We start from the raw sequence: 21,436 nt of genomic DNA on the forward strand, positions 1-21,436 counted from the left end.
TGGGCACCTGGTGGCTCAGCCAAGTTGACACATAAAATTAACTATCACAATTGGATTCTGTTATCTGCTTCTACATTTAGTCTGTTGGGATACGTTGAAGTATATGAAGAAAATCTGGCCTTACATAGATACATAGAAAAGGGAGGCCCACATAGATGCCTGAAAGAGCATCTATGACTTCCAGATATCCTTGGACCACACTTTGAGAACCACTGATCTAGAGCATAGTTATAAATTTAGAAGAAATAGAAAAATTGTGAGCAGATAGGGAAAAAGTTCATACATGTTTGTTGGAGGAAAAATGCACCCTTACTCAAAATGGTTAAATATTTAAGGTTGATTATCTAATAAGTTGGGTGTCAGATTTCTTCTGGTACCTTCAATTTCCCCTAAATTGCAGTGATTATTTATTTGATGCAAAATATGGAAGAAGGAGATTTGCTATCATCAATGGCAAGGGGTTAAAAGAAACCTTAACAGAAAATGCATAGCACTCGGGGCCATTAAATGGAAGGGGGATTGCAGTGGATTAAATTGTGTGCCCCCAAATGTGTTGAAGTCCTAATCCCCAGTACCTTAGAATGTGTACTTATTTGGAAATAGGGTGATTGCAGATATAACTTAGATGAGATCATACTGGAGTAGCGTGGACCCTTAATCCAATATGACTGTTACAAGAGACAAGAACAGTATGCGAAGAGAGAGACACCCAGGTAGAAGTTGGCCCTGTGAAGACAGAGGCAGAAGTTGGAGATAGACTTGCACAAGCCAAGGAATGCCTGGGGTTACCAGAGGGTAGAAGAGGTAAGGAAAGATGCTCCTCTAGAGGCTTTGGATGGAGCATGACCCTGCCAACCCTTGGTTTCAGACTGCCAGCCTCTAGAACTGTGAGAGAATAATGTTGTTTTGAGCCGTCCAGTTTGTGTAACTTTGTTATGGCAGCCCTAGGAAGTGAATATAGGGATATACCCCCAAATAGTTTAATATTCTCTGAGGACATGTTTATGGTAGAGCATGGTTTAAAAATAGATATCCTACTTTTTGTTCCTGTCTTATGAAATCTATGCCATGAAAAAAATACATACACAACGGATAGGTCCTGTAGCTCTTCATTTCTGCCTTTATGCCTGGATTCCTTAGCATAGCTGGAGCATTATGCCACTTTCTAATTTCCTCCCCTCTTTTCTCCTTTTTATTCTGCTCATTCATCTTTATTGCTCTTGTCTAAGTTAGTTTTCATTATTCATTAAAAACTATAGCTCTTGCTACACTGTTCTCAGTTTCTTTCACTTCAGCTTACATTACTCATGTAGTGCCTAAAACTCTTGGATCTTTGATCTAACCTGCAGAGATCTTTTCCTACATTCCTCCTCCTAAACCTCTCTTACCCCCATTAGGTTATTCATCTCATGTCACAGTCTAGACCATGTCACCTCCAGCAACTTGAATACAAATGTCTCATCCTCTCTTCTCCTCCAACTGCTGTTTGATTTAATATTCTGCTCCCTGTTAAATGAAATTTTTAAGAGTTTTCTCTCCATTTCCTGCTATGTTAACCTCATTGATGTATAATTTAATATAGTAAACTTCACTCTTAGGTATACAGTTTGATGAGGTTTCACAAATATATACAGTCATATAACCACTATCTCATTTGAGATATACAAGACAGCCATCACCTCAAAAAAGTTCCCTTGTGCCACATTGTAATCAGTTATCTCCCCCATCCTTAGTCCTTGGCAACCACTGATCTGATTTCTGTCCCTATAGTTTTGCCTTTTCAGAATTACAGTGTATAGACTTTTGAATCTGGCTTCTTTCACTTAGCACATGCTTTTAAGATTTATCCATATTGTTGTATGAATCAGTAGTTCTTTTTAATTTTATATTGCTGAGGAGTATTCCATACAGGTATAGTTTTTTGGGTAGACAAATGGTTTCATTTCTCTTGGGTAGATACTTAGGATTGGGATTGCTGGCTGGTAAAGTAATTGTATGTTTAATGTTATAAAGAAAGTGCTAAACTATTTTCCAAAGTGGTTGTGCCATTTTGCTTTCCCCCATAGTGTGTGAGAGTTCTAGTTGATTTGTGTCCTTGCCAGCTCTTGGTATTATCAGTATGTGTGTACGTATATATGTATGTATGTATATATTTTAATTTAAATTCAAGTTAGTTAACATATGGTGTAGTATTGGTTTCAGGAGTAGAAATTAGTGATTCATCACTTATGTACGACACCCAGTGCTCATCCCAACAAGTACCCTCCTTGATATCCATCATCACCCATGTAGCACATCACCACCCCCCAGACCCTGCCACCTTCCCTCCAGCAACCCTCAGTTTGTTGTCTGTATTTAGTAGTCTCTTATGGCTTGCCTTCCTCTCTGTTTTTTTTTTTTAATGTTTATCTTTTAAAAAAAATTTTTTTTAACGTTTATTTATTTTTGAGACAGAGAGAGACAGAGCATGAACGGGGGAGGGTCAGAGAGAGAGGGAGACACAGAATCTGAAACAGGCTCCAGGCTCTGAGCAGTCAGCACAGAGCCTGATGCGGGGCTCGAACTCACAAACTGTGAGATCATGACCTGAGCCGAAGTCTGATGCTTAACCATCTGAGCCACCCAGGCGCCCCAGCCTTCCTCTCTGTTTTTATCTTATTTTATTTTTCCTTCCCTTCCCCCATGTTCATCTGTTTTGTTAAATTCTACATATGACTGAAGTTATATGATACTAGTCTTTCTCTGACGTATTTCACTCAACATAATACACTGTAGTTCCATCCACATTGTTGCAAATGGCAAGATTTCATTCTTTTTCATCACCAAGTAGTATTCCATTGTGTGTGTGTGTGTGTCTGTGTGTGTATATGTATGTGTATACCAGACACTCCATATCTTCTTTATCCATGCATCAGATGATGGACGTTTGGGCTTTTCCCATAATTTGGCTATTGTTGATAGCACTGCCATAAACATTGGGGTGCATATGCCCCTTTGAATTAGTGTTTTTATATCCTTTGGATAAATACCTAGTAGTGCAGTTTCTGGGTTATAGAGCAGTTCTATTTTTAATTTTTTGAGGAACTTCCATACTGTTTTCCAGAGTGGCTGCACCAGTTTTTTTGTTTCAAATTTTTTTGCCATTCTAGATGCATTATGGTATCTCATTGTGGTTTTAATATGCATTTTCCTAATGACTAATGATATTGTGCATCTTTCTGTGTGTTATTTGCCACCCACGTTTCTTCTTTAATATAGGGTCTTTTAAGATCACTTCCCTTTTTTTAATGGCTGATTTGTTCCACTTGTTGAATTTGGGAATTCTTTATAAATTCTAGACGCAAGACCTTTATCAAACATGTTTTGCAAGTATTTTCTCCCACTTTATGGTTTTTTCTCCAAATTCTATATATCTTTTAAGCGCAGAAGCTTCAATTTTGATGAAGTTGGTGTATTGATTTTGTTTTTTTTTATGGTTTATACTTCTTGTGTTCTGAGAAATACTGGCCTAATCCTATGTCACAAAGATTTTTTCCTGTCTATTTTTCCAGCACAAGATTTCTCAGCCTTGGCCCTTTTGACATTTTGGGCCAGATGGTTCCTTATTGTGCGGGGCTGTCCTGAATGTTGTAAGGTGTTTAGCAGCATCCTTGACCTTTCCCCATTAGACATCAATAATATTTCTCCATGTTATAAACTTGAAAAATGTCTCCAAAAATTGCCAAGTGTCCCGTGGTAGAGGGGAGAGGGTGGTATCAAAATTTTACTGAGTTGAGAACCACGGTTTCTGAAGTTTTATAGTTCTAGCCTTTATATTTACATCTATGATCCATTTTGAGTTGGTTTTTGTATGTGATGTGAAGGATCCAGCTTCATTTTTTTACATATGAAGATCTAATTGTCATTCCACCACTGTTTGCTGTAAATATGGTCTTTTTCTCTAGTGCTTACTTGGCATCTTAATCAAAAACGGATTTGGGGCGCCTGGGTGGCTTAGTCGGTTGGGTGTCCGACTTTGGCTCAGGTCATGATCTCACAGTCCCTGAGTTCTAGCCCTGTGTCGGGCTCTGTGCTGACAGCTCAGAACCTGGAGCCTGCTTCAGATTCTGTGTCTCCCTCTCTCTCTGCCCCTCCCCTGCTCAAGCTCTGTCTCTGTCTCTCTTAAAAATAAAAATAAACCAAAAAAAAAAAATTAAAAACAGATTGACTGTGTATGTTGGTCTATTTCTGGACTCTCTATTCCATTGATTTATGTGTCTGTTATGCCAATCCCACATTCTTAATTATTGTGCTGTCTTGAAATCAGGTGGTGTGAGTTCTCCCCCTTTGTTCCTCTTTTGAAAAGTGGTTTTGTTTATGCTAGGTTTTTTAAATTTCTATATAAATTTTAGAATCAGGTTGGTCATTAAAAAAACCTCAAATTTTGATTAAGATTGCTTTGAGTCTGTACATCAATTTGTAGAGAATTGACATCTTAATAATATTTGAGTTCTCTAATCTACAAACACAGCAGTTCTTTTAGTTTTAGTTAGGTGTTTAATTTTTTTCATTAGTGTTTTGTTGTTTTCGGTATACCCAGCTTAACACATGTTTGTGTTACACTTCCTTTTTTTTAAAACATTGTTTTTATTGAAGGGTAATTTTACTGATGTTTTTAAAAATTTCAATTTCCTTTTCATTGCAAGTATATAGAAATATAAATGACTTTTTATATTGACCTTTTATCCTGTGACCTTGTTAATCACATTTACTGGTTTTAGTAGTAGCTCTTTTGTGGATTTTTAAAAGTAATATCAACTATATTTTTTTCCTTTTAAGTATATATGCCTTATGTCACTGGTTAATTACTTATTATTTTACTTAATCTCCTTTGTGTTCTCACCTCAACTCAGTGAAAGCAAGTTTTGCCAACATTTGTATAATTGAATGCAGTGAGCACTTTTCTGTCCTCATCTTAGGTACAATAAATAGCATTTGACACTGTTAACCATTGCATAACTTAATTAAAATTATTTCCTTTCTTAGCTTCTACCGGTTTTCTTTCTACTTTTCTGCTATTCTATTTCCTTTGTTGCTTTATCTTCAGGCAGAGAGACAGAGCACAAGCGGGGGAGGGTAAGAAAGAAGGGGAAACATGGAATTCAAAGTAGGCTCCAGGCCCTGAGCTGTCAGCACAGAGCCCAATATGGAACTTGAACTGTGAGATCATGACCTGAGCTGTAATCAAGAGTTGGATGCTCAACTGAGTCACCCAGGTGCCCTGAAAAAATATTTCTTTAATTTTTTTTTTTTTTGAGCTAGAGAGAGAAGTTGGGGGGGGGGCGCAGAGAGAGAGGGAGACATAGGATCTGAAGCAGGCTCCAAGCTCTAAGTGTCAGCACAGAGCCCAGTGTAGGCTTGAACCCACGAATCGCGAGATCATGATCTGAGCCGAAGCTGGATGCTTAACTGAGTTACCCAGGCGCCCTAGAAAAAATTTTTTTTGACACAGTGTTTTTAAAATTTCAAAATAGAACACTTTAAAGTGCATACGGAGTGCATATTTGGCCACAGGTCCCATCACTCCCTAATTCCAGGTGGATTTACTCATTTCTGTTACCTCCCTAGCCCTGTATACATTTGAGTTTTTGACTTTTGCTTGAAGTGTTGGGATGTTTTGATTCTCATCTAGATCTGGGGGTTTAAATATACCTGTATACTTAAAAATCCCAAATTTGTATCTCTAATCTTCATTTCTCCCTCAAAATTTGTTTATATTCACTGCTTATTTGTTATCCCTACTCATATCTGTCAAAAACATTAGGGATTTGAGGGTCTTTTTTGATCAAAAAGGTGTAACACAAGCAATCATTTTGTGATAGAAACATAACAACAGAGTATACAGAAGCTTGTGATGACCACTGGATGTTGTAGGTAAGTGTTGAATCACTAAATTGTACACCTCAAACTAATATTACACTGTATGTTAACTAACTGGAATTTGAAAACCAAAAAAAAAAAAAAAAAAAAAAAAGAACCCAAAATATGCAGAAAGAAAAGGAATGTAAAAGAGGGATGTTTTAAAATTTTATTTTATGATGGGAAATTATAAGTACGTTTGGGGAGAGGTATGATTTAGTATAGAGGGAAAATGGATGAAGAAAAGCAGGAGAATCATTACAGGAAGGCAATTGTCGAAAAGAATGAAGGGGTCCCTGGGAGGCTTAGTCGGTTCTGTGTCCAACTCTTGATTTTGGGTCATTATCAGGATCTCACAGTTTGTGAGCCTGAGCCCTGCATTGGGTTCTGCGCTGACAGCATAGAGCCTGCTTGGGATTCTCTCTCTCCCCCTCTCTCTCTGCCCCTCTGGCACTTGCACTTTCTCTCTCTCAAAATAAATAAACTTTAAAAAAGAAAAAAAGAATGGAATAAGATGGGAAGGTTGGTGACAGACTTCTTTTAAGCCACAAAATGAAAATGGGGTTGTAGGTCTGGTGATAGGAAGATAAGGAAGTTCCATCTCATGCCTTTCACTTAATTGAAGTCGATGAGGTCATCATTTGAAAATGAGGAAGAAGGAGAGTTCAGTTCTGAGGAGAGACTCAGCTGATGTTACCTTTAGAATCTGTCTTTAGCAAGTCAGTTCACCAGGAAAATACAGTAGGATTTCCAGGCAATGCTGAGTGCCCTTGAGGTTTAATGTAATCAATTTAAAGGACAAACCATCTGGGTTTGTGCTTTACTCAGCAGTGTGCTGCTGCTTGGATTCAAATAAGGAGAAGGTTCGACTAGAATCGAGCTTTTGCCAGGCAAATAGGATGGTGGGAGAAAAGGGCAGGAAAGTTAAAGATGTTTGCAAGGCAGCGGTTATGAGGATGATATGAAGATGACTGTGAACTCTCAGAGTGGTAAAGAGGAAAATACAGCTAAGAAAGGAATTATAAAAAGTGTAAATGTGGTAGGATAGTTGTTTTAATGAGGTTAAAGAATTACTGAAGTGGAGCTAGAGTAGAGTAAGAGATCTGAGGAGGCCAGAGTGTGGGCGGGAGAACAAACAGATACCTCTCTTATAGGAGTGAGGAATAAACTATGGGACCAGGCTCAAACCAGGCTCAAGGAGGCTGAGAGATAAGTTAGGGACTAGAGATTTTGCTGTAGTGAGAGTCACACAATGACTAGAATTCCCCTGCTTTAAAACCCTTCTTTGGCCCACTATGTTCTATAGAATGGAGTATTTTCAAAAGAAAAAATTTAAAGTTAAACGCCTTTTATTTTTAAGTATTAAAAACATGTTTCCAGCAGTGATTTGGTGCTCTAGGTTGGTCGAATTTTTTCAGCATGGAAGGGATTGAGATAGTTTGGAATGCTAAAGGTCTGTTACATAATCCCGTAAACCACAGATGAGTAGTGTTAATATTTTAGAATCTTATGCCTTAATTTTTTTTTGCTGCACATATTTATATAATTGATAATAGGTAGTGGATAGTTGTGTATCTTTTTTTTTAACATACTAAAAGAGCTTTTGATTAATGAATTTTAGATAATGGAATTAACTTCAAAGATGAAAGTGTTGTTTGAGAAAATCATTCTAAATTATAATACATCTTCTTTTTGTAGATTCTAGGCCATTTGGGAGTGAAAACATTTATATTCTCTTTAAAAAACATTTGAATTGGTCGAGAAAGAAGAGTCCAGTAACAGACTATTTACAAAATCATGAAAATCAATAGATTATGTATCCAAGTATGTAGATTGCCATGATATAATGTCATTTTCTCATTTTCAAACAAACAAACAAACAAACAAATAAATAAATAAATAAATAAATATCAAATGAGTTTGTTATTTGACCAAAGATTTTAGATAAAGGGTGAACAACTATAGGAAGAGGAAACATAATAAAAAGGAAAACAAATAAATTTAGAAAATATAATAAAATTGCTAAATTCAAGATAAAAACAATGGCTACATTTCTGAAAAATCCAGTCAAGAGAAAAAGCCCTAATGAAATAAGCTTAATACAAATGTATTAAAGCTTATAGAGTTGGACTAGTACTACTAAAGAGGTAACTGAGAAAGTTAAAATGATACCAGCTATCAAAAAGGTTTCTGGACCTAATAGGTTTACTGGTGAAATATTTTCTATTTTTAAAGAAAGTTTAATTTCCTTGTATAAAATAAATATAGAACGAAATTATAGAACAAGGTTAGAAAACAAAAGCAAGGCATTCTAAAATCCTGATTAAGACTATATATGAGTGAAAATGTTAAAGACCAGACTAGCAAATATGATTAAAAGTCTGATCTACCACTGCCAAGTAACCAATGTTGCAATAGAAAAAAATTCATTGCAATATGTTATCAGACTTAATTGGAAAAAGAAGATAACTATAATATACTTTGATCAAAGTTGAGCTCATTCCTAATCAGATTAATTACATATGAAAATAAAAGTGTACTTTCATAGCCTGATAGGAAGAATATCTTTATTAACCAATACCAAATTTAAAAGGAAAATGCCGATAAAATTGTTTGCTATTAGTCTGTAATTCAGCATTGCTACTTAGTATAGTATGGTCTGTGGATCGGTGCCAATCCATGAATTGGTTGTTATTGGTCTGTCAAGAGATAAGTACAAGAATATAAAAGAAGTAGGGAAAACTGTTCCCTCCCATATATATTTTGAGAAGCGTTGCTCTCAATCATGCCTCTATTGTAAGAGTAAACATTTGAAAGAGACATATGTATCATTATTTATGGATGATGTGATAATGTTATATAATGAGAAGAGCCAAGAGTCCTCCAGAAACCAGCATAGCTAATTAAGAATTCAGTAAAGTGGTCACATATAGAGCATCTTGTAGCTTTTTTTTAGTTTTGTGATCAGATGGTAAGATTTCATCATGTAGAACCATATGTATTTATTGTTTTAGTGATGAGAACTGTTAAAGAATAGCAGAAATGCCAGTGATATAACGTGTTAAAAGATGGGTAGTAATGGGAAAAAGGTCTAATGTAGTTAATATTGTGAAAAACATACAGAAAGAACAGTTTTAATTTTTCCAAACATTGTGATGAGAATGTCATCATATAGGAAGCTATATGCTACATGAGTGGATATTTAAAGCTAAATATTGTATCTGTTTTTTAATATTTATCTTTGAGAGAGAGAGAGAGAGAGCATGCACGCGAGCATGAGCCGGGGAGGGGCAGATTGAGGGAGACAGAGGATCCGAAGCAGCTCTGCACTGACAGCAGCAAGCCCGATGTAGGGCTTGAACTCACAAACTGCAAGATCATGACCTGAGCCGAGGTTGGATGCTCAACTGACTGAGCTACCCAGGGGCCCTTCTTTTATTTTTTTTAATGCATGTTTATTTTTGAGAGAGAGAGAGAGACAGTGCAAGCAGGGGAGGGGCAGAGAGAGAGGGAGACACAGAATCCGAAGCAGGTTCTAGGCTCCGAGCTGTCATCCCAGAGCCTGACGTGGGTCTCGAACTCACGAACTGCGAGATCATGACCTGAGCTGAAGTCGGACACTTAACCAACTGAGCCACCCAGGTGCCCCAAATCTAAATATTAACGTATATGGTAACTCAGTTAATTACTTAGCATATTTTCCTTTAAAATTATTGTTTTAGAGAACAGAATCTTGGCATTGTCTTCCTCAAGAGATGGATTCTTCCCACACTTTGGATACAACCCACACCAGTTTTAATATGAGAGAGGAAAGGACCAAAGTGACAGGCTTCCCCTCTCTGGAGGAAGGTATATTGACCCAACCGGAAAATCAAGTAAAGGAACCCAAGAGAGATCTCTTATGTTCACCGCTGCTAGGTAATGCCTCTTTATTTTTAACTAGTAGTAATACCTCAAATTTGTAAAAATACTTTTGGCGGGGCGCGGCTACAGGTCCTGTATCTAAATCCTTTCTTGAGTTGAGGAGCTTTATAGAGCCATCTTCAAGGGTATTAGCTTATTTCTGGTTTTCTACACTGGCCAGCTGGACTAGTTATGTTAAATGCGCACTCTCCCCTCATTTTGTTATGTTCTATTCCTCACAGAAGGCAGAAAGGTGATCATTTCCTCTCTAGTGGGTATACCTCCTCAGCCCAGAATTTGTGGATTTTTCCTTGGGGTAAACTGTATATTATCCTTTGACAACTTCTGTCAACAATGGAGACTCCATGATCCTTAAAAAAGCAAATGTTTATGTTTACCTCATTAGATACCTAGGAGTACTTAAGGCATATGTTATTCTCAGTTTTCAGACCCCCAAATTAAGATTAAAAGGTTAAATGACTCGTTTGAGGTAGATCTTATTGGTTTCTTCCATTTAATGTGGAACTGACTTATTAGCTCTTTACAGAGGTAAATTTTTTTTAAGTCTATTTATTTATTTTGAGAGAGTATGTGGGGAAGGAGCAGATAAAGAGGGAGAGAGAAAATCCCATGCAGGCTCTGTGCTGTCAGTGTGAAACCTGACGTGAAGCTTGATCCCACAACCCTGGGATCATGACGTGAGCCAAAACCAAGAGTTGGATGCTTAACTGATTGAGCCACCTAGGTGCCCTTTACAAAAGGTAAACTTTAAATGCTTTTCAAATCATAAAGGTAGGAGGTAGAATTGTATTATTACTACTTTGGGTCAGAAGAATGTTTAACGAGTATGGTAATTTAAATTTTTTCATGCCTAAATGATATTCAGACAAACATTATTTTCTTCTTTCTGCTTTATTCAGGTTTTTTTTCAAAATTTGAGAAAAATGCATCAATCACATATTTTAAAATTAGCCTTTGACAGGGGAATGAGATTTAACCACGATGTTGTCTTGTCAGAGTTTTGTAGAGGAGCACAAATAGGAGTTAATTCAGCAAGTTCTTTTCAAACATAAGCCAAGGCTATCCAAATCAAAATATTGGCGCCAGTGTATTTTATGATGTGGATCATCAAAGTCAGTTTTAGTTTCACATTTTAAGAAAGATGTTGACAGCATTAGAATTCCTTTGTGAGAAGAGATGAGTATGACTGTAAATGAAAGAAGACTTTGCTATGATCAGGTGTTTGAAGCACTGTCAAGCTAAAGAGGAAGGAACTTACCGTTCATTCATTCATTCGTTGAACAAATATCTAAGTGCCTATGGTGTGTTTGATGCTAGGGGTATATAGATGAAAGCTACTTCTACTTATGGGAAGACAGTTTAGTAAACAGAAAAATAAGAGTACCATGGGATGAGTATTAGAATGGTCTAGAGCAGGGGTCTGATTTTGTACCTTCCGTGAGCTAAGAATAGTTTTTGTATTTTTATTTTATTTGTTTTTTTAATTTTATTTTTTATTTTTAAAAATTTATGTCCAAATTAGTTCGCATATAGTGAAACAATGATTTCAGGAGTAGATTCCTTAATGCCCCTTACCCATTTAATAGTTTTTGTGTTTTTAAAAGTTTGTAAAAACAAACAAAAAGAAGTATGTGTGATGGAGACCACATGTGACCAAGAAAGTCTAAAATATTTATTAGTTGGCCTTTTATTAAAAACGTTTGCTAATTCCTAGTCAAGAGGTTAAAATGAGAATACATAACTTATAGGGAAGCTGTTTTCAATTTGATATAAGAAAGAACTTTTTAATAGTGCCATTTAATAATGGAAAGACTATATAACAATAAAGTGAGCTTTATGTCACTGTAAAATGTCAAGCAGAATTCTCCAATAGAATTTCAGCATTGGGTAGGAGACTTTATGATGTGGCTTCTAAAATGTTTTGTAGGTAGAGTTTTGTAACTCCAGCTTGTGATTTATTGTAGAAAGTAGAACATCTTTAATTGTAGCAGATCTGTGGATCTGATAACTAGAGGAAATTTCATCATTGCTGTTTTGTTACAACGGTCATGAATACAGTCATTGAGGGGTGTATTGGTCTCACCAGTGGCAAATGTCATGATGACTGGTGCCAGAACAGTTAGATGTCTTAAAGAAGTGATCCGGGATGCCTGGGTGGCTCAGTCAGTTAAGCAACTGACTTCGGCTCAGGTCATGATCTCACGGTTTGTGGGTTTGAGCCTCACTTCGGGCTCTGTGCTGACAGCTCAGAGCCTGGAGCCTGCTTTGGATTCTGTGTCTCCCTCTCTCTCTGCCCCTCCCCCACTTGTGCTCTGTCTCTCTCTGTCTCTCTCTCAAAAATAGATAAAATGTAAAAGAAAAAAAAAAAAAAGAGTGATCCAAGCCATCAGTAGTTGTCTAAATGTGAGGAAATGTGGGGTCTTTGTTAAAAACCTTCAGGATTCTTAGAGGGGTGAAGGACTTCTGTTACAAAGGTTTAAGAACGAGCCTCTAAACCAGGGTCAAAGAGGAATTATACCAAGTAGTTCTTGGTAGTAAAGGTTATTGTTATCATTCTGCTTCTCAGTTAAAAAAACTATTTATTTTGAGAGAGAGGCCGGGAAAGAATCTATGCTGTTAGCGCAGAGCCTGATGAACCCATGAACTGTGAGATCATGACCTGAGCTGAAATCAAGAGTCGGGTGCTTAACTGGCAAAGCCACCCAGGTGCCTCTGCTTCTTATTTTTAATAAATTCATTCGGTAAATAAATAATTCTATTTTGAGTGTCTACTAAGTATAGCAAATACTTTGCTAGGCACTGCGGATATAGCTGTGAATAAAGTGGATGTGGAGTTGACAACGTAGGTGGGAAGCAGGCAGGCCAAAGATGAAAACAAGAGTATGATAGTTATGATAGGGAAGGTGTACAATGTGGTATTATAGGCATTCTGAAGTCAAGAAAGTATACTGTAGCAACAGTATTATATTCATGGTGAAAGAACAGTTGAATTTTAGCAAAATATCATGTATCCAGTTAAATTAATATTAGATACAGAGCATTAGATAAATGTTGGTTTTATAGTTTTATTTCTACTAAAAGTTTATTCTTGTTTTATAGTTATATAAATGCTATAAAAAATAAGGAGTTTATACCTATTTTGTACATATTTAAGCACATTTAATAACAATTGTTTAAATTGACCTTCAGAAATCCACAAGAATTATTTTTCCTTTTTTTTTTTTAAAAAAATTGTTTTTGGGGCGCCTGGGTGGCGCAGTCGGTTAAGCGTCCGACTTCAGCCAGGTCACGATCTCGCGGTCCGCGAGTTCGAGCCCCGCATCGGGCTCTGGGCTGATGGCTCAGAGCCTGGAGCCTGTTTCCGATTCTGTGTCTCCCTCTCTCTCTGCCCCTCCCCCGTTCATGCTCTGTCTCTCTCTGTCCCAAAAATAAAAATAAACGTTGAAAAAAAAATTAAATAAAAAAAAAATTGTTTTTAAGTTGGAGAGAGAGAGGGAGAGAGAGATAGCAAGCAGGGGAGGTGCAGAGAGAGAGAGGGAGAGAGAGAAAGAATCCAAAGCAGGCTCCGCTCTGTCAGCACAGAGCCTGAGGCGGGCTTGAACTCATGAACTGGGAGATCATGACCTGAGCGGAAACCAAGAGCCGGACGCTTAACTGACTGAGCCACCCAGGTACCCCAAGAATTATTTTTCTTTTGAATCAGCAGTTCTCAAACTTTTTGGTCATAAGACTCCTTTACATACTTTAAAATTATTGAGGGCTTCAAAGAGCTTTTGTTTATGTAGGTTATTGGTATTTTCCCATATTAGAAATTAAAACTGAGAAATTTCTGAAATATTTATTAACTCATTATAAAATAACAGCTCCATTGCCGCATATGTGTTAAATTACATATTTTTTGGGGCGCCTGGGTGGCGCAGTCGGTTAAGCGTCCGACTTCAGCCAGGTCACGATCTCGCGGTCCGTGAGTTCGAGCCCCGCGTCGGGCTCTGGGCTGATGGCTCAGAGCCTGGAGCATGTTTCCGATTCTGTGTCTCCCTCTCTCTCTGCCCCTCCCCCATTCATGCTCTGTCTCTCTCTGTCCCAAAAATAAATAAACATTGAAAAAAAAAATTAAAAAAAAAAATTACATATTTTTTTAGAAAAATAACTTTTCTGGGGTGCCTGCGTGGCTCAGTCGGTTAAGCGTCCGACTTCGGCTCAGGTCATGATCTCACAGTTTGTGAGTTCGAGCCCTGCGTCGGGCTCTGTGCTGACAGCTCAGAGCCTGGAGCCTGCTTCCGATTCTGTGTCTCCCTCTCTCTCTGACCCTCCCCCGTTCATGCTCTGTCTCTCTCTGTCTCAAAAACAAATAAACATTAAAAAAAAAAAAATTAAAAAAAAAAAGAAAAATAACTTTTCTAAAACAAAAATATTTAGAAGAGTAACATTGTTTTACTTAAAACCCCTGTAATATTTGACCTCATGGAAGACAGGTAGATTCTGATACCTGCTTCTGCATTCAATATATTGCTATATCATAGATAATGTAGCTTCTGGGAAATTCTACAGTACCCTTGTGAGAGAATGAGAGTGAATAAGGCGAATGACATCTAAATATTATATTGAATATAATTTTGACTCTAGGCACCTCCTAAGAATATTTTTGGGATGCCCAGGAACCTGTGGACTACACTTTGTTGTAAGATGGAAAGAAACACTTGTAATGGATAAGGGTACTTGCTAAGAAATTAGAGTGTTTAGGGCTAGTTTGGGCTAGAGCATCCAGTGAGGGAGGAGGGAGCCACAAGTTCTTTGCTAAGTGGGAAGACCAAAGAGTAGGTTGTAGGAAAAACAAATAGAGGTCATGTTTTGGAGACCTGTATTACAGGTATTTCATCAGTTTGTAAGATGTGAGTCTGAAATAGCTAGCAGCTTGGTTCTTGAAAGATCTCTGAAGCGTGTGCAACTCCTTGGGCAAGTGGGTCAGGACCCCATCATGAGACAGGTGGAAGGGAAAAACTCAGTCACGATATTTTCTCTAGCAATGAATGAGATGTGGCGGTTAGGGGAGAGTGAAGTATACCAAATGGGTGATGTCAGTCAAAAGATGACATGGCACAGAATATCAGTATTCTGACCAGGCCTCAGAGATGTGGCGTATCGGTATGTGAAAAAGGGGTCCTGCATCTATGTGGAAGGGAAAGTTGACTATGGTGAATACACAGATAAAAACAATGTGAGGCGACAAGCGACAACAATCATAGCTGATAATATATTTCTGAGCGACCAGACCAAAGAAAAGGCATAGAGTGGACGATTCTTCTTTGGCCATTGTTTGGTACAGTCTCATTTCCAAATCAAGTGTAGTCTTACAGTTCCTAAGGACAAGAATTAAAATATTCTTTATAGATATAAAAAAAAGAAATTAGAGTGTTTAGGTTCAGTTCTCACTCTGACACTTAAGTTATTTGTGGACAAATTAATATTTCTTAAATTTTGTAATCATGTTTCCTCATCTGCGAGATGGGTATAATAATACCTATCCTTCAAGGTTTTCTTTTAAATGTACTTTAAGTGCTGGGACCTTTTCAGGCTATGAATAAATGGTAGTTGCTGCTGCTGCTATGTTACCATTCTGATGCTTATAGAAACTTCCAGATGGTGGCATATTTAGGTTCTTTATTACATGGGTAAGCTAAGAAATTAACTTTCAGCATTCACAACATTTTTATACTTCAAACTTTGCAGTCATACAAGACAACTTTGCTTCTCCTGATTTGCCTTTGCTGACATGTTTGACACAAGATCAAGAGCTTGGGTCTGATTCCTTATTTCAACAAAGTGAACTAGATTTTGCACCTCTGAGGTAGGATGGTTTATTTTTTTATTTGCATGTAACCTTTTTACTCTTTCTTTTCTTATTTTAAGTTGTTGCTAATATAAATGACTTCAGGCTAAGGTGAGACTTTGGAGTGGGGTTAGATATTCTGAGCACACACTCTGAAGCTAACAAGGCCCTAGGTTAAGACATGATGCATGTTAATTTGGTGTAGTAACATATGTGTAAAAATGAGCCAGGCAACTGCAGCTTATTTAAAAATAATTTTTAATGTATTCTAGTATTTCAGGCATAGTTTATTTTTAAATTTTTATTATTGAAGTATAGTTGACATATAATGTTATATTAGCTTCAGGTGCACAACATAGTGATTTGACAGTTCTATTCATTATGCAGTGCTCACCATGATAAGTGTTGTACATCTGAAACTAATGTAATACTGTGTCAACTATAGTCAAACAAAAAAGTTAAAAAAAAACTATAGATGTTTACAGAGTAAAAACCTTTGCCCTTCAGCTATGTAGTATCTTAAAATTACTTCTATGAAAAGCATTCTGTTTATAATAGTCATCCAGTAATTAGGTTACTGTTGTGTTTTAGGAGTAGATCACATCTTAAGGGATTTTTAATAACACAGTATATGAGTAGTAAAAGGATCAGTGAAAGTTAAATGAATATTAAATTAAGGTAGGTGATAATAAACATTTAAAAAGTTATTTTTAATCTTTATTTTTGAGAGAGAGAGACAGAGTGCGAGCGGGAGAGGGGCAGAGAGAGAGGGAGACACAGAAACTGAAGCAGCCTCCAGGCTCTGAGCTGTCAGCACAGAGCCCGCTGCAGGGCTCGAACTCACGAACCGTGAGATCAGGACCTGAGCTGCAGTTGGTCGCTCAACCGACTGAGCCACCTAGGTGCCCCAATAAATTAAACGTTTTAAATAGTAAAGTTTGAATTTTTTATTTAATCTTTTTTTGGCAGCATGAAAATATTCCTAGTTTTTGGTAATAACTGTTTTAGGAGAAAGCTGAGAAAATATCAGGGTCATAAGGATGGGAGTTCTTCTGTTTATAAGAAGTTTGCCTTGTTCAGTCATTAGCCACTTTAAGGGAATTTAAAATTAGAACTTTGTTTTTCAACACACTTTTCAAATAATCTTGATTTCAGTGTCATACCAGTTTTGTATTTTTCATGTTAGTATTTAAAAAAATGTTTTTAATGTGTTATTTATTTATTTTTAACTGTATATTTTCAGGGGAATTCCTGGTAAGTCTGAAGATACTGAATGGTTTTCTCGACCGTCGGAAGTTAGTGAAGCTGTATTCCAGGCAGCCTCAGAAGTAGCTTCAGACTTAGTTAACAGTTGCATTAGTGTATCTCAGCACTCACTTCTAGGTAGTGCAGCTGTTGGGTCTCAGCGCTCCTTTTTACGTCCTGAACAAGGGACTAAAGAAGAGACTGTTTCGTCTGATACAGATGATGAACTGCAAACCTCCGAAGACTTCGATAGTTGTGATGCTCTGTGTTCATGTGTGGCATGGAAGACACAAGAAGTTCAGGAGCCAGAAGCCAGTTTAGCTGATGAAGGTCAAGTTTCAGTTTCAGCTTCATCTGATACAAGCGATGAATACATGACTTCTAAAGAAAGTGACAGTTTTGATGATTCTTATTCATATGTGCAGTATCGGAAACAGAAAGCTTTACAGCAGTCAGGAAGATATTTAACCAGTAAGGATCATGATTCTTACTCAGATTCATCTGACACAATTGATAAAAATAAAATTCCTGAGGGAAGTGACAATTTTAGTGCCCCCTTTTCATGTATGCCATGGAACAAACAGGAAACTTCACACCATCCAGAAACATATGTGATCAGTAAGGACCGTGTTTCTTTTCCACATGAAGTTGCTCCTCGTTTTAATAACAAAATGTCACATTCTGTCTTGTGTTGTCTGTTGGAAAGAAGAGGAGAGGGCATTCCCTTGACAGCTAGTAGTCATTTTTTTGACAGTGTTTATTTAAAGGCTCCAGCTGAGAATGAGGTGAAAGACATGATAGATTCTTTGGAGGGGTGTGAAAGAAATGAAGAAGGTCAGGGGAAAGAATTATCTCAAGTTTTTGAACTAAAGGAGAGTAGAAGAACCTTAGTATTTTCAGAGGTGCATCCCAGATCTTCAGAAATACAGTCTATTGAGAGTGTTGTAGTTCCTGATAATTCTATACAAGTTTCAGAAATACATATACACTGTAGGGGACCAGGTACCTCTAAGATGGAGGTGTCTGGTGGTCCTCTTCAGACTCTTAAATCCAACTTGGATGAGACATCAGAACAACTTTATTTTCAAGGGGAGAGAGACCAAAAGGCAACTTCTGCTTTTAGTGGAAAAAGTGTTGATGCTTCTGAAAATGTAGCCTTTGAGGCAGTTATTGCCTCTATTGAGCCTTCCAAGAAAGAGAGTACAGTAAATGAAATCCAAACTGACATCAATAAGTCTTTAATAAATAATAGCCAAGAAAGTGAATCAAAAAATCCATATATTTCCCTATTAAATTATAATGATGAAAGCTCTTTCTTTGATAAGCTTAGTTATCCATGTTATGAGTCCACTCCTAGGGTGTTTGAATTAGCAGCTTCAAAACCATTGTTGCTTAAAAAAGATAATGGTGATAGTTCCTTCTATTGGCATCCTAATTTAAAGTCACTCCCCAGTGCTCCTCAGGAAATGTTTATTAAGCCACTTTCTCTTATTCCAGAGTGGAAGTCATCTGCTTCTTTGTGTGAAAAATCTCACAGCCAGGCTGTTGGTCTTGGCAAAGCACAGTCAGCTTTATTTCAGTGTGATATAGGCAATGAACCATTTCTTCCCATTGGGAAGATAGAGTCTGTTCCTGTTCTTGACCTTACAGAGAAGGTAGGATCTTCAAACATTTTTTATCCGTTGAAAGTATGGACTTCAGATTCGTTGGTTTTACAAGATTTAAAGCAGCAAACCTTGGAAGAAGTTGCAGATTCCTCAAACTATATTTTGGGTAAGAATATAAACTCTAGTAACATCATTGAAAGTCCATCTACAGGATGGACTGTAGGAAGCAGCTTTTCAGCAAACTTGGTGACATGTGATGCAAAGTCACAAGGTACTTTACCAGTGACCAGTAACGCATCATTAGTTGCAGTTGGCCAAGAGACGTTGCTGAAAGCTGATGTAGGCCAAGATAAAATTCCTCGGCCTATGGGGGCCAAGTCCAGTTTCACTATACATACAATTATGCAAAATGACTCCTGTTTTCTAGAGGGGCTGCAGGTGAAGGCTGAATCTGACATCCGTACTCTGGATGATGATACTGAATCCTGTAGCCTAGCTGAAAATGCTGTTGTACGCAGTACAAGAGTTGCTGATCTACAAAGAGAGGTAAGACGCAATAAAATGATGGTTGGGGGAAATGTAGTCTTTTCTAGTATCATTTCAGGAAATGGTATTGTTACTTGTTTTTATTTTACTTCCTCTGTTGCCCAGGTATGTGACCAAGGTGACCTGACTGGAGAGTACATTGAGCTAGCAGGTTTAAAGAATGTGCTTGATGATCTAGAGGTTTGTGACAGCTTTCTGCACTGGCAATCTGCCTTACAACTGTCATCTAAGCAAGAGAGTGATTTTCAGGAGCTTGTAAGTTTTTCTGTTTGACTTTTCTTGTGGGGTAGGGAAGGAATATTTTAGTTGAAAAATGGGGATAAAAGTAAAGGGCCCATTTATATCTTCTGATACCAACACGTGGCTTACAATCTGGTCTTCATCTGACATACAAGAATATGCTCCGTTAATTTGTTACAGGTTGGCATAAAAGAACTACTTGTGTTTTGTAGACCATATTAGTGAGTTCTGTGGTGTCTTAGGAAAGGCCATCCTTTGGAGCTCCCAGGCCTTTCATCTTGAGACATGGTGGTTCATACCAGCGAGAACCTTTGGGACAGTGTTAAGATTAGACTCACTCATAGAGATAGTCGATTGTACATTTTTTTCATTCTTGCCTTCAATGTACAAGCCTTGGAATAGACCCTGGAAGATTTAAACATTTCTGTTTAGAACCTCCTGAAAGATTTGACTTAGGAGGTGTTTTGAAAATTTTAAGAACCAGTGTTTCCTCAGGAAGGATACTGAGGTGCTTAATGTCCACACTAGCTAGTGTCCCCAAAGGGAACTAATGAGTTCCTTTCCAAATGAGTGACATACCTGTGCATACACACATTCCTTCCCTCTCTCTATATGTATCATTATTATCGTTACGTGTGTTTATTAGAAAATAACTTTGAGGTGTTAAGAAAGTTCTGTGTCAAGCTTTCTTTTATACAGGGCTTCATTTCCTGGATCCTTGGATCCCTTGACTTTAATGTTCCATTGGTCCCATTGCCCATCCTCTTTTGTCTGATACTGTCAGCTTCCTTATAATCTATCCTTATATCTTGTTAGTCATTAAATATAGTTATACAAGAGATGTTGTATACTTAATGTTACTCTCCTTTTCCTATTTTTCCACGTATAAAATTAGTATGTCATTAGAAAGTTGCTAGTTTGGGGTGCAATCATTTTTAGACATTTAGGTTCAGGCATTTGATTAGAGAAAATGAAGAAAGTTATTGAGATAAACTTTTCCTTTTATTTATAATTATTGAATTTATTTAAAATTGAAATATAGAGAACCATGAGGCTAATTTTATTTTCTTTAACGTTCTAAAGTAGGCATTGTTTAATTTTCAGTCTAACAGTAGTGGGATTGAAAATGATAGCTAACACTGTGTGCTCAAATACTATGCTAAGAGATTTACCTATACCTCAATTTACTTAGTCCTTTGGTCAGTCCTGTCAGGTAGGATTGTTAATATCATCCCTACAATTGATACTTAGAGGAGCTTGCTCATGATTATTTAGCAAGTAGAGGAGCTAGTATTTGAAACTAATTGTATCTATGTATTTAACTACTATACCATAAACTGCCTTCCTGTTTATTCTTTAGTGAAACCAAAGCCAAGATTTTTCATTGTTTTGGCAAGAGTAAAGGTTTTGCTAGGGGATTGGTCTAAGTCAATTTCAGTAAGAGTAAGAAATAAGTATGATCAATTTTAAACTTACAGTTTCTAATTTTTTTGATAGACTACCTATGTAACTTAAATCAACTTTTATCTATCTATCTATCTATCTATTTATTTATATAGAGAGAGCACACATGAGTGGGGGAGGGGCAGAGAGAGAGAGAGGGTGAGAGAGAATCCCAAGCAGGCTCTGTGCTGTCAGCATAGAGCCTGATGTGGGGCTGAATCCCATGAACCATGAGATCATGACCTGAGCCGAAATCAAGAGTTGGATGCTTAACTGACCCAGCCACCCAGGTGCCCCAACTTTTTATCCACATAATATATATTTACTCAGTGCTCATTGTGATAAGTGTACTGTTAATCCCCTTCACCTATTTTACCCATCCCCCTAACCCCCTCCCCTCTGGTATACATCAGTTTGTTCCCTTTAGTTAAGAGTTTGTTTCTTGGTTTGTCTCTTTTTTTCTTTGTTCATTTGTTTTGTTTCGTAAATTCCATGTGAGTGAAATCATATGATATTGGTCTTTCTCTGACTTATTTCACTTAGCATTATACCTTTTAGAGCTATCCATATGTTGTTGCAAATGGCCAGATTTCATTTTTTTTTATGACTGAGCAATATTAATGAAATTTTAGTGTAGTCAAGAGTGGAATAGAAATTTTTTCTTCCTATATTTGGAATAGAAAAACTGCTGTTCAGTACATAT

At 37.2% G+C, this 21,436-nt stretch overlaps 1 protein-coding gene and 1 pseudogene across 1 annotated transcript in view; both read left to right on the forward strand.

Annotated features, from left to right (window-relative positions):
* Positions 1-21,436, forward strand: part of ALMS1 (ALMS1 centrosome and basal body associated protein) — a 224,317-nt gene that overhangs the window by 20,407 nt on the left and 182,474 nt on the right. Inside the window, exons 3-6 of the mRNA XM_047067804.1 lie at positions 9,621-9,816; positions 15,553-15,670; positions 16,896-19,050; positions 19,156-19,305. Coding sequence (XP_046923760.1) covers positions 9,621-9,816; positions 15,553-15,670; positions 16,896-19,050; positions 19,156-19,305 — 2,619 coding nt within the window. The remainder of the gene's footprint in view (positions 1-9,620; positions 9,817-15,552; positions 15,671-16,895; positions 19,051-19,155; positions 19,306-21,436) is intronic.
* Positions 14,174-15,577, forward strand: LOC124503058 (single-stranded DNA-binding protein, mitochondrial-like; annotated as a pseudogene).

Source organism: Lynx rufus, unplaced genomic scaffold (genome assembly GCF_022079265.1).
Source record: "Lynx rufus isolate CCGP_SWC_20201006 ecotype Redwood Valley unplaced genomic scaffold, mLynRuf1.p SCAF_8, whole genome shotgun sequence".
Lineage (NCBI taxonomy): Eukaryota > Metazoa > Chordata > Mammalia > Carnivora > Felidae > Lynx > Lynx rufus.